This window comes from Triplophysa dalaica, chromosome 23 (assembly GCF_015846415.1).
Source record: "Triplophysa dalaica isolate WHDGS20190420 chromosome 23, ASM1584641v1, whole genome shotgun sequence".
Lineage (NCBI taxonomy): Eukaryota > Metazoa > Chordata > Actinopteri > Cypriniformes > Nemacheilidae > Triplophysa > Triplophysa dalaica.
The window spans coordinates 10,010,654-10,038,194 of NC_079564.1; the positions used below are offsets into that span (position 1 = coordinate 10,010,654).

The following is a 27,541-nucleotide window of genomic DNA, read 5'->3' on the forward strand; positions in this document are numbered from 1 at the left end:
CCTATATTTAGATCTGATACAGGGGCATGAAACAGCATAATCACTCTTAAACATCTTTGCATGTCAAAAAACATCTTTAAAACAACCTTGTTTTGAATTGAATGCTTTAGGAGTCAAAATGTAATCGCTGTATTTGTTCTTTCCATTTGTAAGTCGCTTTGGATAAAAGCGCATATTAAGTGACAAAATATAAATATTTAATCTGGTCCAGGAAAATGAATTTTTGGACTTGAGAGAACGTAAGGCCCTTGCTTACTAAAACTAATAAACTCAAAATATTGAATCATTTCTGTTCATTAAAATAAAATGTCAGTCTAAATATTACTTAAAAACCAAAAACTTGAAAATTAGAAATATTACCATTGCAAAAAAAGTGAAGGCACAAACATTCTTAACTGAACCTGAAAAAACCGAAACTAAAATAAAATAAATTAAACTTATATAGCAATAATAATAAAAAAATCTAAAAGCATGAACTGCAAAAAACATTTTTTTTATTTTTTTGATAATACATATAAATTAAAGCTAATTCAAAATATTAATATTTATTAATCTTAATAAAACTGAAAACTGTGATAATTCTGGTACAGCTAACATTAGACATAATATTACAGGTCATTATAGAAGCTTTCAAGATATAGTAGCAAGTTCATCCCATTTTATTAATAATGTTTATATGTTTGTATCCAAGAGTAAAATAGTGTAACTTTTGTGAGAGAAGAACGTAAGGGAAGAGATGAAGTGAGCTCTGGCATCGTAACATGTCGAGGCGGATGTGTTTTTAGCTTGTAAACATCTGCAGTCCGTGTGCCAAGGTGTTTAAGGGCCGTGCCCGGGGACCAATGCCCAACATCTGGGCTCAATCCTGTGCTATATAAACGCTGCCAAGCGCAGCACTAACACCAGCACGCTGCGAGCTCCTCGCATTTGCTCAGCCCTGCTTTACCTCATTCCTCACCTCACATTAGAGGCCGTTAGTGTTTCATACACCATGTGACACCACTCACAAACCTAATTGGTGAAACTGCAAGTACCACAGCTCTTATTCCAATGCAAGTCCTTGAGAAAATCACACTTGATAACATCAGAACGTCCAGAGAGGGGGAAAGAATTTGACATAGGACACGAATGTGTTTTAAGCTTTGTCCTTGAACTAAAACAACAGTAAAAAGAAAAAACGCTAACACTTTAGAATAATGGCCCATTGTTAACAACTAACTATGCGTAATAAGTTATGATAAGTAGTTCTACATTAACACTGAACATAAGACAATTAACTAATATGGAAGAAAGATTAACTATACAGTAGCTAACAGCAAATTTAGGATACTGGTAGATCCTTATTACGTATTCGATAATTACTAAATAAAAATATCCTCATTGAGAACTACTGAACTTTGACTAATTATAAGGAATTTTTGATTAATTACTTATAATCACAACAGGAACAGGTTTTTATAACATGTTCATAAATGTGTATTTTTCAGCTGGCTCAAATAAATTCTTTGTGGAAAATCACCATCCCATGTAGTCGTACACGCATCCAAGTCAGATGGATTGCGGTAGCGATTTTCAGACGGACAAACTGGTGGATGTTTTTGCAGGTTCGTATCAATAAATTCATCCATGAAACCAACAATGTAGCCTATAAGCAAATATGTACCACAACAGTCGAGTTTACATGACATTAAACGTTCATAAATGCACCGCTTTGCTCGTTAGCTATATTTGGCTTATTTGTTTGTAACGCCCATTGGATTGTAAACAAATGAGTTATTCCATAGTTTGGATGTTTTAATCGTCTTCTTTAATCGACTCCCGATATTTTTGACTTAAATATCACTAATGGGAGTTGTCTATATAAACAAGTACAAAGCGAACGGTTGGCAGTTTACGTTACTCCAGTAAGTAAATGTGAATTTCTTTCTTTTTTGGGATGATTAAAATATACGTCTTGGTTACGTATGTAACCTCAGTTCCCTGATGGAGGGAACGAGACGTTGTGTCGAGAACGACAGATGGGGTTCGCCCTTGAGAACCAATCAACTCTGACTACTATAGAAAAGGCCAATGAAATTTGGCGAATGCAATTTGCATGCCGGGCTCCGCCCCCGGAAATCCGGTATAAAAGGAGGCCGGCGTGCAGCATTCACTTACCTTTGTTCTGAAGAGCCTGAGACCTCTCAAACTGCAGCAGAATACGATACGTGTTCGTGGCATAAGGGACACAACGTCTCGTTCCCTCCATCAGGGAACTGAGGTTACATACGTAACCAAGACGTTCCCTTTCTGTCGGTCTCTCGACGTTGTGTCGAGAACGACAGATGGGGTTGCCTATGGAAAACGCCACAACGCTGTATCGCGTCACAATCTCTAGCGAAGCGACGGTAACAAGCCTGGGCGTGTCATCTCGAAGCTTTCGTGAGACTGTAACCTTCCAGTGTGGTGGTCGGGGGGTTCCAGAGCTTTCTTGGAGAAAGATGGGTACAGCCCTGACCGGTAACTTTCACGGACGGGGCCTTAGCTCTCTATAGGCGAGAGGCCGTCCAGATCAGTTTACACCGGGTAAGCGCGACTCTTAATCAGAGAAGCGCTACAGAGGCCACCTCCTACCCGTGGGGAGGAATATGGTGGATATAGGTATGGTCTCGTCCTTGGAGGAGAACGCATGGAACGTGCGGACTGAGTAGTTAACCGCGAGGTGGAGGCCCACCTGGGGAAGCTCATGGGTTACCAGGAGTGGGAACCATTCTCATGAGGATACATCAGACGGAACAGCCCACGGAGGGGGTGTTACAGACGTCCGGTAGCACTAGGTCCGGTTAGAGCTATCTGTGATAGCTCACATGGTATCCCGGCCTAAGGGGGAAGGCTGCTCTGCCCAGCCAGCCCCCAGGGGGTGCTTGTTTGGTGATGGATGGAATGCCTATTCTTAACCAGTGTCTGGGTAAGAAGGGAGGCTGGTGAGGTACCAGTTTCTTAGCGATGTGTTCGGGTAAGAAGAAAAGGTAAATAGCACACTGACCCAACCTGTTAGAGGGTGGAAAGGTGCTTTCGCAGGCATACGCCCCCCCGGATGCAAGTCCTACATGTCGCCACGCAGGACGTGGGCTGACACCGGGTTTACGCGAAGGTTGTTAACCCTTGCGAAGGTGTTTGGGCATAGCCCAACCCGCAGCTCTACAGATGTCTGCTAGAGAGGCGCTTCTGCCAGTGTCCAGGAGGTGGCTAAACTCCGTGTGGAGTGAGCCCTCACTGCCAATGGGCATGGGAGATTCTGAGATCGGAATGCCGTCGTAACGGCGTCCACGACCCAGTGCGCCAGCCTCTGTTTGGAGACAGCCTTCCCCTTCTGCTGTCCTCCAACAGACACGGAGCTGGTCAGAGCTTCAGAGCTCTGCGTGCGGTCCAGTACGTACTGGACACAACACTAATCGGGTTGGGTCTTCCTCCCCTATGGGGAGCGCCTGCAAGTTCAACACTTGGCCCCGGAGGGAGTAGTGGGAACTTCTTGGGCACGCATCCGGGCCTGGGTCTCAAGATAACGTGAGAGTTTCCAGGGCCGAGTTTAAGGCAATCCAGGGACACGGAGGATGCTCGGTGGTCCCCTACCCTCTTGAAGGAAGTGAGCGCCGTCAGGAGGGCCGTCTTACTCTATGAGGAAGATCGGAACCTCCGAGGGGCTCTTTGGGGGGCCCTGAGGCTCCCCAGGACCACTTAGGGTCCCAAGAGGGTATGGAGCGGAGATGAGGCGGATTCCGCCCTCTCGCTGCTTAGGAACCTGGTGACCAGGTCGTGTTGCCCTAGAAACTTTCCACCGACTGAGTCGTGATGAGTGGCAATAGCGACTACATACACTTTCAGTGTGGAAGGGAGATGTTAGTCTCCAGTCTTGTGAGGAGGGGAACACAATCCTGATCAAGCACCTCAGTGGGTCTTTCTCGTTGAGAAAGACACCAGGACGAGAAGAGGCACCGTCTAGAGGCGTGTAACCGCCTAGTAGATGGGGCCCTAGCCTGGGTGATGGTCTCAGCCGTATAGGGGGAGTAGCCATCTTAGGATCTTCTCGTCCCGTCTAGAGACCAGACATGGGTGTTCCAGAGGTCTGATCTGGGATGCCAGAACGTGTCCTTCCCCTGAGAGAGCAGGTCCTCTGTCAGGGGAATGGTTCAGGGGGAGTCGCTGTCCAGAGCATCGGCTCTGAGGCCAAGTGCGGTTAGACCGGTGTGGTGTAACCAATAACACTTGGTGCTCCTGCTCCCTGACCTTGCACAGAGTCTGTACAAGAAGGCTCCTGGGGGGGGGAAGGTGTGCTTCCGCCCATCCCGCGGCCAGCTGTGCGCAAGGATATCCGTGCCGAGGGCAGGGACTATCAAGCGGGCAAATGGTGGTGTTACGGGAGGTGAACAGGTTTTACCTGGGCCTACCCGAACAGCCTCCAAATGAGCTGGACTGCACGGGGGTGGAGTCGCCACTCTCCACGAGGCATAAACTGGCGAGAAAGCACGTCGGCTGTCTAGTTCAGTTTGCCCGGGGTGTGTGGCCTGCAGGGAACGAGTCACCTGTTGACTCCACCGGAGGAGGCGTCGAGCAAGTTGTGTTTAGCTGCTGTGTGCGAACGCCACCCTGACGATCTGTATTCGCTACAGCTATAGTGCTGTCCTCGGAACAGCACGTGCATGTCTCGCACGAGAGGCCGTAGCCTGCTCAGTGCAAGTAGCATAGCCCACAACTCTTGGCAATTGATATGCCAGCGCAGGCGGGGGTTCGTCCAAGACCCCACCTGCGTGCCCGTTGCACACTACACCGCACCCCTGCAGGGAGACTTCAGTCGTCACCACGACCTGCCTCATAACCTGCTCAAAGGGACCTGAGTCCGTCGAAAAAGTCATAAAGACTAGGGGTTATGGTGCGTCGGCAGCAGGGCGGCATCACCATGCGCCTGCTGCCGGTGTGCCACGCTCTCCTCGGAACTCGACTCTGAAACCAGTGTTGGAGCGGTGTCATGTGCATCAACTCGAGGGGTATTAACCCGCGAGGACGCCATGTGTCCCAGGAGCCTCTGAATTGTTTCAGGGGGACCGCTGTCTGCCTAAAATGTTCATTTCAGACAGTTCAACACTGGTTGGGCACAACTGCGGACAGGTGTGCCGACATGGTGACAGAGCTGAGTTCCATACCGAGAAAGAGGATGCTCTGCACTGGGGAGAGCTTGCCCCTCTCTTGGTTGACCTGGAGTCCCAATCGACCTAGGTGCCGGAGCACCAAGTCCCTTTGTGTACATAACAGATCTCGCGAGTGTGCCAAGATAGGCCAGTCGCTGAGATAGTTTAGTACCCGCTCGCCTTCCTCCTCTCAGGGAGAAAGGGCGGTCAGGGACAGACCGAAAGGGAGGACTCTGTACTGATATGCCCGCCTCTCGCACGCGAACCGTGGGAACGGCCGGTGTCGAGGAGGATCGAGACATGAAAGTAAGCGTCCTTCAGGTCGATTGCCACGAACCAATCCTGACACCTCATAGATGTCAGGACGCGCCTCTGTGTGAGCACCCTGAATGGCAGCTTGTGAAGGTGCTCTGTTCAGGGTACCCAGCCTTTGGGGGCAACCCGCCGTCTTTCTTGGGAACGATGAAGTGCGGGTGGTGACCCACTGAACATCTTGGTTTTGAGGGACGAACTCGATGCCTGTTTTGCCAGAAGGGTGGTGACCTCTACCCGAAGTACGGAGGCGTCCCTGCCTCTGACAGAGGGAGAGATGATGCCCCGAAACTTGGGTGAGTCTCTGGCGAACTGGATCGAGTAACCAAGACGGACCGCCCTCATTAGCCAGCGAGACAGTGTGGGCAGCTCTCGAGCTCCCAGGGACTGTGACAGGGTGACCAAGGGGACGGTCTGCTTCATCATTCCCACGGGGGGTGGTTCGTCGGCTGGCGGAGCTAACCATGTCGCGGGGAGTCCCCGGAGGGAAGGTTTTTGCTCCGCCTGCTTACCTGCCTGGCGGGACAACGGCACGCACTGTCGGTTTGAGAGTGGTGACGGCTGTCGTATGTGTACGACCTCACGCCTCGCCAGGGTGTGAGGTCGGTTCGCCGAGCACAGTCCAGTGGAGTGTGCGATCGGCTGCAAGTAAACCCGGGGAGAACAGAAAACTCAGTGAGTAAGTGGGCGCCAAGCCCTAACAAGGGCCCGGCTTTGGTGACGAGGCAGGAGTCGTCCCGTACCGACCGATCAGAGCCGTGGCTGTGAAGGTTCGGGCCCGATGTTGTTCTCCCTGGGGTCTTCCCGTCAGTGTCCCTTCTCGCGAGGAGGTTGCTGACGGGGTGGAGGTTTCCCCCTCGACCTCTGCTTCCGGGGTGCCGCCTGTGGGGGCACAGGAACCGGAGCCGATGTCGAAAGGGTCCTGGGTTGCAGGGAAGCAGACGTCACGTGAGATCTCGGAGGCCTGTAGGCGGCCGAGTCGCGGCGTGAAAAAAATGTGGTTAATTGCCACTGTCTGCTTCGCCGTCAAAAAACTGCTGAGCGCAGTCCTCGACGGTGTTACCAACAACCCACCCTGCGAGATGAGTGCATCAAGAAAGCGGACTTCCTTGCTGTCACTCTTCTGCACAAGGTATAGCCGGGGGTGTCTCTCCTGGACCACTACCGTGGACATCGTCCGACCCAGGGCCCGTGCCGCCGCCTTAGTCGCCCGTAGAGCGCTGTCAGCGGTGGCACGGAGATCCTGCATTATACCCGGGTCGGCCTTACCCTCGTGGAGCCCTCTCAACGCCCTGGCCTGGCGGACCTGCAGGATGGCCAAGGCATAGAGAGAGGAGGCAGCCTGGCCCGCAACATCGCAAGCTTTCGACACCAGTGATGCCGAAGTCTTACGTGCTTTGGACGGTAGGAGTGGTCGATCCCCCCCCAGGTGGTAGCCGTCCGCGGCACAGGTGCACCGCAGGCGGACGTTCCACCCGGGGGATCTCGACACAGTCCTTGGCTGCCTCACCATCGAGGGAAGTAAGGGAGCCGGAGCTGGTTTCACTGGAACGGTCCGTGAGTGGAGCGTTCCAAGTTTTACACAGCTCCTCATGCACCTCCGGGAAAAACATGGCACCCGGGGTGGGCGCGGTTTGCACCGCGCACCGACCTCGGGAACCACGCATCCCCGGGTTAGCACGGATGACATCACTTCTGCTTCCTCCTGAACTCGACCGCTGGGGGTGGAGTTTGGATTCGGCAGAGTCGGATGCCAGTCTCCCTCCGATGCTGCGAGCGACATCTCATCTACGTCACACATCGTTTCCGAGTGTGTGCGTGAGGATCCGGACGGTATGCCACCGCCGGTTGGGGAACGTTCAGAAGAGCGAATCGGGGTGCGATCGGCCCGTGAGCACTTGGCTGGCGGGTTTACGTTCGCAGAGTTCCCCGTATCACTAACGCTGCTAACGTGGGTGGTCATCGGGGCCGTAGCCACAGATGTCACAGCCCGGGTAGCAGACGAAATGGTGGCTGGTTCCCGTAGGAAGACAGCCACCCGTGACCGCAACTTCTGAATGACAATCTGCCCGCAGTGCAGGCAGATGTGTCAACGAACGCTGCTTCAGTGTGCTGGACGCCCAGACACCTAATGCAGCGATCGTGTCCATCCCCCTCCTCGATGAGGGTGCCGCACCCAAGAGAACAGCGGGACATGCCGCGCTGGAGAATGCTCAGTCAGTCCTGAAAAGGACTTTTAGAAAAAAATCTCTAACACCTCCGGAACCGCCGAGACGCCCAGGGGAAGGTCGCTGCAGGAAGGGACGATCCGCTGTAACACGTCGTAGCACCAGCGTGTAGTTGTAGAGGATTGAATCCTGAGTTGTACTCATGAGCGATGGCTCTGAAGAACAAAAGGTAAGTGAATGCTGCACGCCGGCCTCCTTTTATACCGGATTTCCGGGGGCGGAGCCCGGCATGCAAATTGCATTCGCCAAATTTCATTGGCCTTTTCTATAGTAGTCAGAGTTGATTGGTTCTCAAGGGCGAACCCCATCTGTCGTTCTCGACACAACGTCGAGAGACCGACAGAAAGGGAACTTATCAATTATATATATCAGTTAAACCGTTCTCGCAATACATATCTGAACACGATTTTTTAGTGCAGGTAGAGTCGACGTTACTCATCCTCCACCTCAGGCGGGTCAGAGTCAAAACAACTCGGCTGCTGTGTTAACGTTACCTGTCGCAGACTTTTACGACCGTCTTCAGGAGGAAATATATATTGTCCTATACTTATCCAGCCGTTGGGCTAAAAACACCTATTTTTGGTTGTTTTTAACCTATTTTTTCCAACAGACATAACTTTCCTAACAAAATTTTTGTATGTTTTAATTGAAACATCATATGTTGCACATTACTTAGGTTTACTTGAATATTTCACAACAAATCCAAATATAACAAACTATTTATCATTGGAAAGGTCTAAGACTCTAGAATACATATTTGACCAGTGTCAAGTAGCCTTAGTTGTATTACAAAATAATGGTTTCACAACCGGTTATATTTAAATGATACAAGTTACTTGTAGACTTTATTGATTTGATATTTTTTTATTCAAATACTTTTTGGTCCCACTGTAAACTGAATCAAAAGTTCAGTTAGCAACAAACACAAACAACAAAACAGGACCAAACACTGTCATCTACCAGAGAGATGATGTGAGAAATGTATGACTTAAAGTCTGAAACTTCTCTTTCATCATCATTTCTCAGTATTTGTCTTCTACTCCTGTCTTTTATCGCTCAGTGTTCACTTCATCCCTCACCAGTCTCTCCTTTGCTCCTCAGATGTTTAACATCCCTAAATCTACTACAGCATCTATCCTTCATTCCTGGGCTGCTCTGCTCTCTGTCAGTGCCCTCTTGTACTCTTCTCCCACGTTGTCTTCTCTCAGTACACTCCTCTTCTGCTCCTTCATCAACCTCTTCTTCCGGTACTTCCTCAACCTCACCATATTTCGACACTGAATATTTCTTTATTTATGTTACCAAGTGCATCTTTCGTTTGACTCCAGCTATTGCATATCCGCTCTTCCCCCACAATAATTCCTTATAAACACAGATGTTTATTTGACTCTCAATCTGCTGTTTACATTGATGTATCTAAATAAAGAGTGCAGTCATCTTTCCCTCCGCTCAGTCACTTCATTTTAAAACACAACATGGGTCACAAGAAACTCACAGATAAGCTTCTTGTGTCGGTATGTACAATTTCTTAAGGGTCCCATTTTTTGGAGGATCTAATGAAAGAAATGCAATATAATATACATAACTATGTCTTTAGTGTTTTTTTTATTACATTAGAATGAGATATTTCTATCTACATACACAAAACAAAACCCCTTACATGAAATTCCTCATGTTGTTTCTACAGTGGCCCTAAATGGACAAACTGCTCTACAGAGCATGTTTCGTAAAAACATCATCTCCTTCAGCAAAGAATCCAAAATGTGACACATCTTAGTCCTGTGTCAGGCACCGTATTGCTTCGAAAACGAGGAGAGAGTGAGCCATTGGTTGCAATTTGCAACCTCACCGCTAGATGACGCTAAAATCTCCACATCGTTTCTTTAAATCAAGTTTTAATTGACAAAGTAAGTGATCGATGATATCATTTTGTTTTATCAAAAAAAATTATATTTAAAATAGAAATGTATCTTTTAAGGTATTTGTACTAGAAAACCACACTTGTCAACGATTCTTTTTTTGCAGCGATTCCATATTCTCCCCCCCAAAAAGCCGAGCTGCTAAACGCTCTCAAAAATAAACCTGTCTTGCATTAAGTCTTTTTAAAGGTGATTTACGGTTTGAATGATAACTTTTGCAGTAGTACATTAATAAAACGGCAGAAGACATACTAGATAACCACCACTTTTTTGACAATGTGAGTTTTAAAATCTTCAATTAGAAATACTTTCAAGATAAAACAGCAAGGCAAAGCATGAACTGACCCCAAATTCACAGCAGGTCGCTTTGGATAAAAGCATCTGCCAAATGCATTTATATAATGTGAACGCTATAGATACACGGCTTAGAGCCAAAGCAAAACAGAATAATCATTTGGCAGAGAAGTAACTTCTAATCTTTTTTACACCACTACAGTGTTTCACAGGAAGTGCTCCATCAAAGGAGAACAAAATTGCTCCAGCTCAATGCATTCACTGAACAGAACTTTAGGAGCCCAAACTAAGCATCGCCCTTTCCTAAAGTTTCTAATTTGACTAACTTTTTTAAAAGCACTCCATAAATTTTGGGCCAACCGGTCCGACGCCGCGCTTTTGAACTATCCCTTTTAGTCGTCATGCATAATGCAGAGGGCGATTTTTTGCTGCCATTATATCACGGCGCATTCATTAAGACGCGATTATAAAGGGTTTTAATGAAAGGGCTGATTAAAGGCAAACTTTGACCGGACTCATTAGTTAGTGATGGAACACAAACACTCGTTCTACAGCAAAGAGAGCCACAATTACAGCTTATTATTTTAGGAGGATGATACGGCCTGAAGCATTTACTAAAATCACCCCGTTAATCGTTTTATGAGGACTTACTTTTTCTTCTCTTTCCCCTCCCTCTTTTGTAAAGTTTCATTACGCTCGCTCTTTAGGGAATAGGCCTAATGTTGTGTGTTATGTCCCCGATCGAGAGGTAATTGTATTGTAAGCAACAGATCGGATTGTGAGAACAATAAAGGCTTTCTATCCTCCGCCACTTAAAAAGTCATAAAGCGGAGAGATGCGAAAACTTTCACAGATCAACAGCGTGACATCTTCAAAGGTCTTTCAAATATCAGTTTGTTTAAGTTGAGTGCATGGTGATTTTTGTGATTCAGTAATGTGGAACATATGAGTTTTGTGGTTCAGTTCTCTGTTGTGTGAATGTGTGTGTAGGTCTGTGCACCCTTGCCAGATTTCATTACGGTCCTTCACTTGCTCATGATCTCACTGCTCAAACACGCGCGCCTCCAGAAAGCTGACGACTGAGGGGCCGACATGCGCATTGTGTGTGCACGATTTGTAAGTGTTGATAATGCGAGAGTGCGAGTACCGTGCATGTGTGTGCGTGGCTTGCGAGCCAGAAACAACACGGTGTCGCAGGCAACCAAACACGCGCACACACCCATGCGCACCTGTGCGCGCTTGTAAGCGGTTGATAAGCCCGCGATGAGAAGCGTACCTTCAGGACGCCGAATATTGGCAGCATCGGGCTGCGGGTTCCAGCTGTGAGCGCGTGTAAACACACACGCGAGGGCTGTTGAGCGGTGCTCTGCGGGAGTTGCTGTTGACTTTTGTGCATTCTGTTAATTATAGTTCCTGATTGGTGTGACTGTAATGGGCTAATTACAGCTTTATGAATTATCCGATGGCGCTGAATGGGCCCGGAATTGAGGTGGTGGAGAGCAGGCATGAGAAACAAAGCGGAGAGAAATGTGAGGGAGGAGGGACGGATGCGGATCACGGATGGATAAATATTTTGGTTGGTAAAGTGAGTGTTGTGAGTTGGACTGTGGATTTCCGCCTCTATCTGCGCTTCATCACTCGGCTAATACTAACACATTCTTCTTTCTTACATAGCAATTCACCATTTAGGCTTGTGTGAGAATGTTTAAGAGAAGAGATCAGTAAGTCAAGATTAAGAAATGAATTGTATAACTATACCTATCCTATTTTTAAATGTAATCTATTTTAGTTTTAAAGGAATAGTTCGCCAAAATGATGGTCCCCATTTACTTACAAACCTACTATGGTCAAGTCAATGGGCACCATTTTGGGGGGAACTGTCCCTGATAGCACACACACCTGGTTTACGTCTATTTGACGTCTGCATTGACATCTGCAAGACATCTACAATACATTGTTTGCTCATCTGCAATACGTCTCGGAGATGTCTGGTAACTTAGGCACTGTAAAGTTTTTATGCATTTACAGTAAGAAATGTATAACATATCTTCATGGAACATGATATTTACTTAATATCCTAATGATATTTGGCAAAAAGAAAAATCTGAAATTTTTACCCGTACAATGTATATTTGGCGATTAGTAAAAATGTTCCCGTGCTACTGAAGACTGGTTTTGTTGTCCAGGGTCACAAATGAAGAATTTAAAATGAAGGTTAGCACAATATTTGTATGTTATTCTAATCCTGTCTCTGTATTAATGTAGAAACTGTGTAGTAAAACACTAATGTGTGTATACGGCAGACAAAGTGGGAGTTCATTATTCTATCTTCCACACACTGGCACAATGTCAGATGTGGGAAAAGTGGTCTAATTGCTGCTTTATCAAATATGTAGCCAATCACAGCAAAGATTTACTGTATTGATTTCTGAACATCCCACAGCGGGATAAATTAAGGAGGACTGATACGGCAGTAATCCCCTGTGCCTGTTTTTAACAAGAGAGCCGCAGTGAGGAGAGAGACGTGGACAGTGTGTATCACTGTGTATCAGTGTAATCACATTAAGACCTTCACCCTACCAACTCCATTTATCTCACTCTGACTATAAAACTCTCCGTTTCTCACTTCTCTTCTGAAATCGTTCAATTTCTACCTCGAGGTCTCTGGATTCAATTAGCTTCTGTTTCACCGGCTGATGATCTGTGATTTGGTGACCTGCTCCGAGAGGAGATGAATTGGCACAACTTCCTTCCTTTCCATTTTTCACATTTGTCATTCGTTCTGCTTTGTTTACACATCCACGTTCTGTACTTCTCTCCGTCCCTCAGCGCGGCCCTCTCATCTCTCTTTGCGCCCTGAGAGTTATAGCCCAAAACCAAGCAGGAGTTGTAATCCATTTATTCTGTCCCACCTAAACAAATACTTCCCAAATAATCCCCGACATATCCTCATCCTGTGAGTGAAACGGGTCCCGTCAAGAGACCTGGCCTTAGCAGGGAAAGGACGTGAGAAGAAGACAACAGAGAAACAGAAGTGTAGAAAACTAAGAACTCGTCTGAACTGTAGTCTGCTTATGACATATATTTTTATATTGTTATAGACCTACTTTATCTTGAATTTTTGAGCTTTTCAAATCATTTAACATAACAAAACTTAAATCGGTGACTCTTGTAGTCTGGGATGCTGCAAGAACCGTGACATGTATTATGATAATAGTAATTAAACAATTGACTAGACACCAAGCGTATAACCTAAGTCTTAATCTTCAGCATGTCTTTTAACATCATTGACATCCTAAAAAATATAAAGCTCTCGCATAGGGGTCCACAGGAGAAAATGACTCATGGACCAAAAAGGTTGAGAACCCTTGACACGAGCCCTAATGTGAAACAGTGAGGGACAGAACATCAATGACGCCACACTGTCTCTCTCACTCTCTGCCTCTCTCTCTCCCTCGTCACCTCTTTATCAAGCAGGTGGTGCCCAGGGGTGGCTGGCCGGGGCTGGCAGACAAAAGCGTATGTGTGTAAACTTTAAAGCTGATTAACCCGGCCCCGCTGCCTTAATGAGAGCGCAGAGTAGCGGGCACCTCAGAGACCTCCGCGCTGAACCCAGATCCAGTCGGCCTCATCCCGCTTCACGCACATCAAAGAGCTTCAAGCACAGAGCGCCGAGCGGCAGAGGAGAGGTGCGGAGAGTGAGGGGAGGCGGGGGGACGTGGAGGAAGAGGGGGATGGACGAAGCGGCCCCTTATCTCCTTCTGAGAGGATGCGTCTCTGCAGAGTGAGATTGTCTGGAGCTGCCACCTGTCCCAGTCATCTTTGAAGGCAATGCTAAGCCTGTGATGAGCCTGACCTCCTTCAGCTTCTCTTCTTTTATGTTTCTGCTTAGCTACAACTCCCCACCGTACTCCTCTCAACCGCAGTCTTTCTAGTGAATTGTGTTGCCTGTAACTGCATGACGTCTTGTAATGATTATTATACAAAGACAGCATAAGCACATATATGACGCAAAACAATAATAAAATAAACACAATTGTGAAAGGTACAGTATCATGTTAAATCTAATTAAATCTATTAGTCAAAATATCAAAGTACACTAAAGGTACTGCGTGTAAGGTTTTGAAGGATCAATTGATAGACATGCAATATGCATAATTATGTCTTCAGAGTTGTATAATGAAGCGTTATATTTATTACCTTAGAATTTTTATCTACATACAGTGCGGGTCCCCTTGTTTCTTGTTGTTTCTACAGTAGCCCTTACCAAACAAACTGCTCTACATAGCGCGTTATCTCCTTCACCAAAGAAGCGAAAATGTAACAACATCTTAGTGCGACGTCAGCCACCGTAATGCTTCGAAAGGAGGGGGAGGGTTGGAGTGAGCCGTTGGTTGCAATTCGCGACCTCACCTAGATGCCGCCAAATTTCATTAACTAGACCTTTAAATAAGGTTATTGTATTGTTTAAAACAAAAACTATACAAACATCTATGTTAATTGAAAACAAATCAAATATCATTTTAAATATTATTGATGAACCTAAACGAAAATTTGTATAACAAATGATATGTTCTTATTTGTTTCGTGTTATATCATCTGCCGTGTTATCTGTGTTTATTATGCGCTACTGACGTACAGTGAAGATTCTCACCGGTGCACTGTCACAGGCCACGACTCATAATATCAGACTCATCTGCGCAGTTGAGCAGTGCCGAATCACAACTCAGGTAAAGAAAATACCTCCAAACATCACCTGCAGTAGCAATTACAAACTGAGATGACGACAAAGAGGCCAATCCTACGTGCCGCTTTAAGTTAACGAATGAAGAGTATACAAAAATAAAAATAGAAATAAATTAAACATATAAAAATTGACAAAATAACGAAAGCAAACCGAACTAATGAAACAAAAGTGCTAAAAATTTTACAAAAATTCAACATGAAAACTAAGCAAATTCAAAACCACAATAGACTTAAATATATCTGAAATCAAATACTATAATAAACATTAATGTGAAAATAATATGTTTACTTCTTTAAATTTGTAGCTTGTTTTGTTGTATGTTAACACTTGCACAGGCCTGTTGTGATTGTAATGCCCACTGAGGTTCGTAGATAGACAACAGCAGCGTGTTTGAGTATCAGAGATGTGATATAGATTTGCACAGTAGTAGTCTACTCAGAAATCCATTAAAATCCGTCCAATGTCAGAACTCTGTTATCTCTCACATTTTCAAACCAAAAGTTGTAAAGTGGCTAGTGAAGTTACTCTATAGTGACAGTTGTCTACATCCTTAAAAGTAAGAATTGTAACCAAAAGCTTTTTGAAATGCAGTTTGGTTGGTTTATGCAATGTGATCACTCTGACAGGAAAAGAGTTTCTTAGGAAGATAGGAAAGCATTTGAAGTCAATTAGTCCATTACGACATGGCGTTAAAGAGCATTTTCACTCTCCACTGAACGCTTCAGGCAAAATAAAAAGAAAAGAGGGAAGCTAGTACAGCGCAGGAATGTGATGGTACAGCCATACACGGTAAGGCTCGTTCAATAAGCTTCGAGGACGATCATGCTGTTATCAGTGATCTACTATAGACCTAAAGAGCTAATAACAGTGAACGATTCCTTTTCGTGACAAAAGGGGTCAGGATGAAAGAAGTGGAGGAGATTTCTTACTAGTGCCCGCAGACCGCTCTCGGCATCCTGACCCCCGTGAGCTCTGGCTGGGCCCCTCTTTCATAAATCCAATATGGAAACGATCATGAAGTCCAGACATGCCCTTGAAGTGGTCAGTGGGAGCCTCTTTAAGCTTCATATCTTTATTAGGACGCATCATTGTGTTTTTATGGATACACAAGAAGCTAGTAACGCTATCAGAAAGACTTCACAAAACTTTTAAAATACAAAAATGACGGGAGACTAGCCATTTCCTTTTTGACTGTGTTGCCTTAGTTTCCAGTCACCCAAAAATGTAGGTACCATCAAAATGATTATAATCGTATTAACTGTGTCTACAGTAGATACACATATATACTGTATCTATACATAGAGTTGTAATTACGCATGGGGGCATGGGGTAAATTTGAACACTTTTCTACATCATTCTGCGCTTGCAAAGTTTTTGGCAAGTGACCAAGTGTTTCACTTGGCCAACAGCCACCACATTGACATTTGAGTCTATATTTAAAGTGTAAAGTTTTGTCAAACACTACATTTCTATTAATGCATTGAGCAGGTGCTTTTGTTTTACAGTGCATTCAATGTATATATTTTATACCCAACTTTATACATTTTGTTTCCTTTATATTAGCAGTGTTACAAGATACCACTATCGTAAAAAAATTAAATAAAAATAAACATGATTATTGTGTCAATGCTACACAAACGATATATTGCAATAATATTGTATAATATTGTAAATAATTCAGCATCAGCATTTTAAATGGCTTAAAAAAATGTAATTCATTAGCAAAAAAAATTACATTGTTTGTTTTGTTAAAAAGAATGTCAACAGATACCGTGATAAAATCGTTTAGTGAATATCTGAAATTGTACACTATCAAGACCTATTATACTTTGACTTCATCATGCACCAATATGTCTTTCCGTTCTGCTCATGTTCTCATTTTTGACAGCTGACTCTTTCAGTTCAGTGCTCAGTTGAAGTTTGATTTTGGTGGGTAGGGGGTGACGCGGGGTGCAACAACCAGCACTACCCAACCAATATATCACTGTCAAGCTCAGCTCTCTTCAGCGTCTCAAAAAGACCCTTCCCGACACGTCCTTTCTTTGGTCAGCAGTGGCTTGCTATGCTCTACCAAGGGCACTGAAGTGGGAATATCTTCTGATATGGTGCGCACCAATGCAGAGCTGACCAAACAGAAGGCAAGCGGTGACACAGGTTTGGATGTGTCTGTTTGTGGGATATCATCAGTCTCTCCTCGTGTGGGTTTGTCTGGACACTGGTGTGAGGCATCACTGAGGGTTTGATAGAGGATTATAGGCTTCAGGAGACTGGGTAGATCCTTATCCAAGCAAGAACGCAGATGCCTGAAACTGTAGCTCCACCCCGAAGGTGGAAGCCAGCTTGGTTTTGAGTGGGGGCAACATTTCTCACCAAGAAGTTGTAGACCAACACTAAGTAGGCTTAAAAGTCGAACCACTTCGCAGTAATGACACTAGAGATCTTGAATGTCAAGGATAAAGGGCTTCAAAGGGCTAAACTCTCCAGATATTTGAAAAGTGTTTGTGAAAAGCCACAAACGCTTTAAGACTGTAAGGACATCCAAGACTCTACTCAAAAACGTGAATAAAGCTATTGTTCAGCTGAGGAAAGGATATGGCTTAGCGGTGTAAGTACAATTACGGGTACGTCCAATATTTGACAGCATCTGAGCCTAGCAGGATAGTGTCCCTTGCTCAAAATATTCTCTCTTAGGATTCAAACAAAAAGGAAACATTCAATTCAGCATGCTTTAATTCCCTTAATGGGACAAGGCTCTTATTGTTAACCAGCACATCTGTTTAAGAAAATAAAAACACTTAGACAACAGGCCGAAGAACAGGAGGATCTTACGCTCCCCAGGAGAGATAAGAAGTGCAACGTTAGCAAGTGGTCCACTGTTGGCGGAGCCCGATGACCTGCTAATCAGCGGACAATATGAACAGATGTCGCAGCATTAGCCGCTTTTCACACATCCACACATTTAGTGCTCTTCTCTTCATTAATCCGTCCTTCAATCCCACAGTCTTATCCACACTGTGCCTTAGTTCGGTTTTAAGCGGGATGTGAAACTCTTATCCGGTGTTTGTGTGAGAAAAGAGGATAAGGCTCAGGAATGACGGCTAACGCTAATGCTTGGACTAATTCTCACAAAGAAGGCTATTTATCCTGTGCGCTCTTTATGCTAAACACGCCTGTCCTTTATGCACTTATGCAGTGGGCACAGAGCGTCTGAGTCAAATGTAGTATTACCGGCTTGACTCATCGTAAGGAGGAGGCCGGGAAGGAAGCAAAACATTGGCGGGACATTTGCAGTGGTGTATCAAAAGCATTCATACCTCTAGATATCTCCTGCACTTCTCATTTTAACAGAGAAACATTCTACTGGTCTTTGATAAGGAGACGTTTTTTTATTTAATTTTTGTGATAATCTTAATTTTTATCACAGTTTTCATGTGTCTTGTCACTCTGTCAGTCTTCAACATTGCTCTTGGATGAGTTTATGTCACTCCTGAGATTTGATTTTGTTGAAATTCAACAGACACTGGACTAAAATGGCCCTAATACATCTATACATGCTGATTAAATGTAATTTTGGAATGGTCTCTTCATTTTTACCACAGCTATAAAAACAAAAGAGACAATTGCTGATATACTGTATGTGTACAGTAAAAAATGAAAGACAAAAAAAAATGTAACAAGCCCGAGAATTCAGTAAAAGGTCCTATAATTTCCTGTCCATCTAAACTCTCTAGGAGAAACAATTGAGACATTAACAACACCTCTATTGTGATTTTTCTTTCCTACGCCTTGGCTTCCCCACTCCTGACACCCACTCCCACGGTGCCCCGCTGTGTGTTGCCGCGGCGACCAGGTGTGCAGAGGCGGCAGGTGGAGGCTCATTTAGGCGCATTAGGCCCTGACACGCGCCAGCGGGAAGAGTAATCACGCTTTACCTGCCTCGTCTAACACCTCCCTCCACTAGTGCATACACAGCACAAAGATCCCGACTCGCTTTCCATCACGTACTTCTGCACGCGCACGGCTCACACTTACACCGGCACACACCTGGGACGCATTTACGAGCTGATGGATCTCCAAAGGGGAAGAGAAAGGCAGGGAGGCTCTGTCGCATGCGTGTGTGTGCGTATGGGGGTCAAGGTTTTTCACACCTCAAAGCCCGTGGAAGTGAGTGAGCGGCGCCAGTGTGTTTTAAACGGCTGAGGGGTGATGGGGCTCTAGAGGGTTAGTTAAAGGGTTCCCGGCCTCTCATAACCCCCTCTGGTGAGGAGCGAACATCGTGCCTCTGATCCTCATCGTATACTCTTTTTATGACAGAACATGAGTTGGTTCTCTTTGTCTAAACAAAATATGGGCAATTCTGTGAAAATGTTAAAAAAGTTTTTACCAGCGGTTTTTACTATGGTTACAGCACAGATTTTAACATTTGGTGGTTCAAATACCCATGTGAGATCTCTCTTCAAATTTGTAAAGCATTTGTTTTATTTTTAGTGCATTTTTCATTGTCAGGTAAGTTCAGGATCGTCACATCCATAACGCTACATTTTCCTTATAAATGGACACATAAAAAAGTATATAAAACAACTATTTTATGTTCTATAAAGAGGCATCCCTTCTCCATTCATTGGGTATTAATGCTTCAGGATTGTGCTTTTTATTTTAAAATCCTACAAAGTTTATCGTCTCTCAAAAAACGCGGCTTTTTTTGTCACATCCATAACGCGTGTTCATTTCCCTTTATTAAATATATTTTTTCATAGACTTAACATTTTTTGATGTTTAGACTCTATCAACACGGGTTTAGTTAAATATAAACAGATGGTTACAATTTCATTCTCTGAGCATTTTTATGTCACGTCCATAACGCAAAATGTCACCTCCATAACCCTGGAATTACCCATATGCCAAAAAAAAATTCGCTTGGTAAACGAAGCATCACTTTCTTTATTGCTTATACTTAAGGATTAAAATAATAATTATTTAAAAATGACTTTGAAACAAGTTTCACCCTGCCCGAGGCTACATCTGAGACACATCTCTCAAGCAAGAGTTTCTTCCTGGTGAAAGCGACACGAGGAGCCTCAGACTCCTTACAGCATTCATTCAATCATCAGCTTTCACTTCATCGCCGCCCTGATCCTCCATGCGGAGAGAATGGACCCTTCCGAGACTAAGAGGCCCCTTTGACTTCTCCTGCTGGTTTTGAACCCCTCTGATTCAGTCTCTGCCTTTTCCACCTGACCTATGACCCCTACCACCCTTTCGCCTACTCCCCCATCCCAGCCTACCCTTACGGGCTTCAGCCACCCGGAACACCCACTTTTTTCACTTTTGTTCTTTCTTGGGTTGATTCATACACTTTATTCAATCTTTTCTCTTTTCGGCAGCGATTTCTATATTTTCAATTTCTCTCTGTAAATCATGTTAAGGAATGTTCAGGGTTCAACGAAGACCACAAAGTTGAAAGATTATATACTGTAACTTTACAAAGACAAGGTCAGTAAGCGGTTCTATCACTTCTGTATGTCTTCCTAAAACCTTTTGGACCGCCTTTTTTTGCTCTTATTAATAACTGAGGGACCAGGGACTAAATTATTTTGTGCCACAAATGCTTTTGATAAAGTTTAAGTTATAATAAACCCAAAACAATCCTCTAAATTAATTTCCCCCTATTACTGGATTTCTCACCCTGACCAACCCCCATTATAACTCTCTTTCCCTCAGTCTCTCGCTTTCAGATTTGCTGAGCTGGTCAGATCTATATTAGTCGACGTGAAGAGTTCGATTGGTCACACTGTAGTTGACCTTTGTGTATTAAGACAAACGGACCAAACAACAGCAACAAAGCACTCAAGATCTACAAATAAAGATCAGAAAATAAGTAGCGATACAGTTAACGGTTTTATGTGAAAGGGCATTTCGCTAAATGCGACAGATTAAAACCCCACTGTCAAACCCAATTCAAAGCCAATTTAAAAACTAAACAAGCCATCGCATCGAATTCTCGTCCACGGTCGATGTCCAGCCAATGGTGGTCCACAAAATTAACCTTTTAAAAGGCTTTGACTAGCCTCATCTGTCTCTATCGCTCTTAATTTCTCTATTCCACTCTACGCTGTCCATTCACGTATACTCTCATGCTCAGAGTCTCTCGTGACTATCGGCAAAGCTACGGGTTAGTCTGGTGGGTCATGGCAAAACAAGAGAAAGGGAGAATATGGAAAAGAACAAGGCGAGATGAGTTGACTGCTCTCCTCTGAGCAATGCTTTGATCACGCCGTTGATAAGCGAGACTGGAGTTGTGTGCTTACGTTCGGCCCCTAATGAGGGAATTAGGGAGCGGGGAAGAACGTCCCCCCATACTAACTTCACCTCTGAAAAAACGAAAAGGCAAGCGAGAGCGAATGAGAAAAAAGGGCAGCTAGTCAACTGTCAGGCTCAATCAATCTATTAACAGCTTCAGCTTTCGCCTCAGTGAAGGGAAAAAGTTTTCCTTCTAGTAGTGCATTTAATGTTCGTCCTTGACTGTCATGCATCAACATCTTTATTATCTGTAAGGTCTATAGAGACCTGAGGGGAAAGTTCATGTGACGAACATTATTGAAACGTTGCTGACATGATATATGTTCTTTGGGGATTTTAAACATTAAACAAGACTTCAAGTAACATCTGAAGATCGTTTTTTGAGCTTGTGTTTCAAATAAAATGAAAAAGAAATAGTTTCTTAAAAAAAAATCTGCCAAATTGTGAAAGGTTGTTTGTCCAAATGTGACAAAAGAACACAACTTTCTATTGTGGGAGGTTAGAAGAAACTCACTGTAATGGGGTTCCAGGTAACCGTTGCGAGGGTCCATGGTAAATAGAGTCCCCCGGTAGGGAAGGGTGTGGTCCGCCAGGTGGGGCAGAGAGCTGTGAAGTTCTTTCTTGACCAGCGAGGGGCGTTCTTCTGTAGAGGTGGACGGTTCCTCGCTCAGTTTCCCTGCCGATGTTCCCAAAACTGAGGTCTGACTGCTGATAGCGTTTCGTCTCTCGCGATGATATGGGGAACCTGAACTGTCATCCTCTAAACGAGAAGAAAGAGAAAACATTTGTTTTGATTATGGAGGTTCAGAAGAGAGAAAGACCTGGAAAGGACAGATATTAATCAAGCAGACTAGACCAGACCAGACCAGACTAGACTAGAATACAAATGGAGTAGAATAGAAAGCAATTTAAATTTTAGCTTCCAATGAAAATAAAACAGATATAGATTGTTCAAAACAACAAATTTACATGAGACCACATTATATACAGAAGAATATACAGTATTGTTGCCCACATGAGCACCAAGGACCATTTGTAAGTGCATAGCTAACTAGAAAAAAATTATTTGATGTAAACATAACATTTTTGTATTATTTTTATCAACACAAATGAGTTTCAACAATGTTGGAAAAGAGAAGGTGTTTCATCATAGGAAAGGGACAATTCACCCCAAAATAAAAATTCTGTTCTCATTTATTCACCTTAATATTATTTGAAACCTCTATATGAATTTCTTTTTTTGGGATACAGAAGAAATATAGTTTTGTGTTCATACAATAGAAGACAATGTTCTTTGGTTACCAACATTATTCAAAATATCTTCTTTTGTGTTCTGCAGATGAAAAACATGAATAAAAGGTTTGAAACGACAAGAGAGTTAATAATAATTTTTTTTTGGTGAACTGTCTCTTTAACACCAGACATGGTTTTTCCAAACATGCCTTATAACTAGCAATCCAATAGGAATTTTCACAAGGCATGTTCGCACAAACCTACAGACACGCACACACAGACATACAGAGACATCCATGGGTAGAGCCACAGACAGCGGCGATAAATAAGTGGAACAAGCCCGGTCACGCTAAGAAGTCTTTGGGTAGTGCAGGAAGGCAGTGTTACTGCTAACGTTTGCTTTAGGGAGCTCTTTATGGGTTTTGTGTTAAAAGCCTCCAGGGCTCGGCCTCTTCCAGACAAACGTGCAGGTTCACCGCTTCACACAACGGCGAGCGAGTGTCTCTGCGTCTCTGCTTGCCACAGTCTGTGAAATAAAACAGGCCAACATTCAACATCACAGTCAGGCAAGGATTTCCCACAAGCTTGCTCTCTCTCTCTTTCTCTCCTTTTCTTTTTTCAAAGACACAGAATTCCATAGAGAGGGCAGCTGAGTCTTTCCCCTGCATTCCAAACTGCCCATTAAATGGCCTCATGGGTAGTATCAACGCCCACAAGCTATCCGCCTGTTCTCTCACTTTCTCTACCAGTCTTTTAACACTGTTTCTGCCTCTCTCCTACACACACACACACACAGATGTACTCTCTGTATTTCTCTGTCTGTAAGTAATCTGTTCTGGCGGGCAGAGTTGGACTTGTACCCCACAGGGAAGGAGTCTCCAGCGGTCTAAAATGGGGCAGAGAGAAGCGAGTTTACAGGGCTTTTCAGGGTTTTACGGGTTTAGCGCTTGATCTCTGTTGAAGACACATGACCCATTATATGACCCCGATCGGGTCGTGACCTCTGAGCCTGGAATAAAAGTGGAGCAACGAAGCACTCCATAATTCAGCGCTCTGGAAAAATCTTCTACTCCGCCTTTCACTTCTGTACATCATCATTGAATGCTTTTTAACCTTGAGGAGTTCATTACTGCAGCTGTGGATGGGTCAACGAGGTCAGCAATGAAGCCATTTAAACCTCACCAATATTTTGTGACTGCCAAAAGCTTCTGCAAACAGCTTCTGCGCTCTGAAAGCCCTTAACCAAAACAATTTCTGCATTTTGGAGACCATACGAGACCGTACGATTGGCAAAGTAGAAAGAGCACAGGCCTTGGGAAAGGCCTCTGACGGAATGAATGGAACCAGCAGGCACTGGTGGAACGGAGCTCTTGTTTTTCTGGCGCGCGAGAGCGGTTGTGACTCAGGTCATTAAGCTCAAACTGTAAGCCTTCTCCAGCTTGGCGGAGTTCAGCAGTTTGCCGTCGCCCGATGAGCGCTGTTTCCAGAGCTCGGCTGTTTTAAAATCGCTCTCAAACTCTGGCGTGGAGTCACGGAGTCGACAACAAGGTCCCGTAGCGCTGCAGCTAAGGTTACCGCTTAGCCCCTGCTAAGAAAAACCAATTAAAACCGTGGATTAAATACCGTGGAATACGCCTCACAAACGCACTCACGCTCGAGGTTCCTCGGCCCATGAAAAATGACAGCATCAGTAACGTTATAAGTCTTTAATCCTATACTGCACAGCCAGTGATCGTATTGAGGGAATAATAGCATTTATACAGTTAAAGCGGGATTAATAGAGCTGCTCCCACAAAACCACAATATTAACATAAAGGGATTTAAGTATCATCTTGTTACCAGCCTAAGACACGGATGCTACGGCGCAGGTCTGGTTAAAGAGAGCGAAAGTACTGCGCGTAACAGGTCGCACGACATCGCCATTTTAAGCAAGCGCTTCTGACCTATTATGTTGAAATGTTTGTTAATGCATCATAAACCATGTTTAAAATGGTGTGAAGCAAATGCAAATTCACCTCAAGGAGCAAATTAGGATAAAAATGGAATACATTTACATTCATGCATTTGGAAGAAGCTTTTATACAAACTGAGTTACAAAGCTTTCAAAGTTAACATTTTATCAGTATTTTTTTCAGTAATCAAAACATTAAAATGAAAAAGAAGCTCGATATGCATTTGACGTACAAAATAACATCTTAACCAATTTGAGATTCAATGAAATATAGGTGAATGGGGGGATAAAATAACGGTAAGGTGAGTCTGAATTTATTCAGGGTTAGATGAACACTCCTACTGTTCTCCAGTACAAACCGCCTCAGACTCCCCAGCTTATTGTCTTTAATAATCTAAAAGGTCTTTCATCAAAGTCCTATTAGTGTAAGCACTAAGCACTATGATGACCACTACAGCTGAGTAATGCCGCCCAGTTCCACCAGTCTGAGCCCGACACTTGGGGCTATGAGCCTAACTATGCATTATTATGACATTAACGCAGTTAGGCCGCAATTACAAGCTCATAATAAGTCAGAAGCTCATTTTTGCTCTCATTCGCTCTTTACTCTGCGTCAAGGCTAACATCTAATCTTCACTATACTAGAATTATTTCAGCCTGTACAGTCACTATAGTGCACACACAAGTGCCACCTCACCCCAATGGCTTTGCCTATAGTGAGACAGAGAGAGGTTAATATAACAGTAATTGACATGTACTTCACAGGGTTCATCATTTAGCCCAACAATGCTTTTAATGCTTGTGCAAACACTCAGCGACAGAAGGTCAACAGCCTCTCGATCCGTCCAGCAAACAGAGCTGAGATGAACATATCTGAAAATGTCTCTCTCACGCCTTCCGGCTCTCTTCCTCTTTACCTCTTTATCTCCTCATTATTGTACTCTCGTTTCGCAATTTCATTTCTACCACTGAAGTTTTATTGCTCTGAGATGAAACCACTTTAAAGCGCAGCAGATTGTGTGTATTAGATGTTACATTTTGGGATTCTTAATGAACATTAATAAAACTTAAATAGACATTTGTTGACATACAGCAAATGATGGACTTAAAGAGTAACACTCTTTATAGCATATCAAGAGAACACCAGTTTGCAAAGATATTGGATTTGATGGTCTAAGCTGGTCTTGCAGTCAGACCGGTTGAAAAGTGTCCAAAATCCATCTAAAATCAGCAAAGCAGAGCAGCCTGGACCTACAAAATATCTTTGTGGAACATGATCTTTACTCAATATCCTAGTGATTTTTGGCATAAAAGAAAAATCAATAATTTTGACCCATACAAAGTATTTTTGTCTTTTACAAAAAAAATCCTGTGCTACTTAAGACCGGTTTTGTTATCCAGGGTCACATATGTTCTTTCCTCTGCAGAACACAAAAGAAGATATTTTGATGAATGTTGGTAACCAAACAACATTGGCACCCATTGACTTCCATTGTTTTGACACAAAACCACTGCGACATTTCTCAAAATATTTTTTTTTGTATTCCACATAAGGAAGAGACGCTTATAGGTTTTGAAGACAGAAGGGCGAATAAATGATGACAGAATTTAGATTTTTGGGTGAACATACAAAAGTTTCATATGCCCTAAATTTTCCTGCTGTCTAGGAGAAATGATTAAGAAATTAAAGAGATCACATTCATGATGCTTCCCCTACAGGACAAGAAACCAGACCGTCTATCTCTAACAATTTTCATTGAGATATTTACCTTTTATTTATTCATTTAGTAAAATGATTTTCGAGTGGAGTTCAAAAGTTTCCTTAGACTTTCAGATGAAGGTGAGTGTGCTACTGCACTCTGGGCTCAGCGGGGCTCTGATGTTGAGATTACACATGTCAGGAGGCAGATGAGAAGGATTTCCACGGACCCTGACCATCAACCCTTCTCTTTTATTTTCTCTCGTTTTTTTTTTCCACAGGATTCTTTTATTCCTTTTGCATCTTTGGCTCCACCATTGCTCCACAGATGCACTGGTCTATTCACCCCGACACAAAAACAGCGAGCTCGTTCTCTGCGGACCAGGGGGAAGCACGCTCCACCAAAAAAACAGCAAAAAAGAGAGGAAGAATGGTTGCGCGCCCTCTCTCTGTAGTGATTGAATTTCTTAACATCTTTTCAAAAATCGCTTAAATGCCTGGAGGCAAGAGGAAGAAACAAGCTAATGGTGGATGGGGAGCACTGAACAAATTTCAGAGCCCTTTCCTGCTCGCGTTTGAGGTTTGAAAGCGAGCACCCTGCCTTTCAAGTTTCAAAGTCCTCCTTTCTCCTGTGGTGTCACTGAAGGATTTGAAAAGAAGGTAATTGTGCTCACTGCCGCCCTGATCAGAGGCGCAAGGCCCAGACTCTAGTATTTCACCAGCTCTCAGTACTACAGGAATAGACTCGGCAGCTTGGCTTCATTTCTCTCCTTTTCTGACCAGCTCTCTCTCTCCTGTTCTTTCTGTGTCTCTTGATCTTTCACTCGCTTTCTCCAAGTCTTGATATGGGCTTTTCTCTTTCCGCCCAAATGTACATGTTTTTCCCCTGACAATCTCTCGGCCCTTTTCTGCCCTCTCTCTCTCTGCCATCTTTACCACACTTTTTTATATTTTTGAGCTTGAATTGTAAACTCTGCTTTCGAAGTCTGCAAAAACATTCCCTTACACTTCCTTGGAAAGGATCAGTTCTCTATGAGTCACTGACAGGTAATGAAACCCAGAGAATTCAATAATAATACACAGCCCAAGTTTAAAAAGGGCTCAATACATTGCCATGGGGGTCAACCACAAATTACCAGACCCCTAAAAGCCCGCTATAAACGCTCAGATCAGCATTTTTCTGTGAATTAAAAGTAAAAGTGATCTCAATTAGGATGACATCAATAAACTTTTTAAATAGTGTTAAAATTTAACACTTTGTCTGTGTATATTTGTAGAATTTGGCAGATGTATATTATATATCTACGTGTAGCTAAAGAAACTTTAAAAAGCATGTTCAGCAGCAAAACGTCGCTGTTTTCACAGATTTGTGCTTTCTTACTTTACGATAAGAGTTTTATTTTGAAGTACATGCACTTTGAACCTGTTTCAAAATTTGCATATTCAGTCCCCAAAATGCCATGTTTTGGTTCAAATCTAAATGACCCCTTACAATACTATGCTGTTCCAAAAAAAGCTAAACACCTATCTCTCTTCGGTAAATGCGAAATGTTGTTCTGTGACCATTGATGGGCGTTTCTAACAACAGGACAGTTGCCTCAACAGTTAAGGCCGAGTCTGGAGGTGAACTCTAAAACGGAGACCTCTTACACTTTCCCTCCAGCTCTCTGGCCTCTCTTCGACATCTGCCAAT

The 27,541-nt window shown here is 43.9% G+C and overlaps 1 protein-coding gene across 1 annotated transcript in view; it reads right to left on the reverse strand.

Annotated features, from left to right (window-relative positions):
* gli3 (GLI family zinc finger 3) overlaps window positions 1-27,541 on the reverse strand; it is a 111,870-nt gene that overhangs the window by 47,216 nt on the left and 37,113 nt on the right. Inside the window, 1 exon segment of the mRNA XM_056737851.1 lies at window positions 21,480-21,725. Coding sequence (XP_056593829.1) covers window positions 21,480-21,725 — 246 coding nt within the window.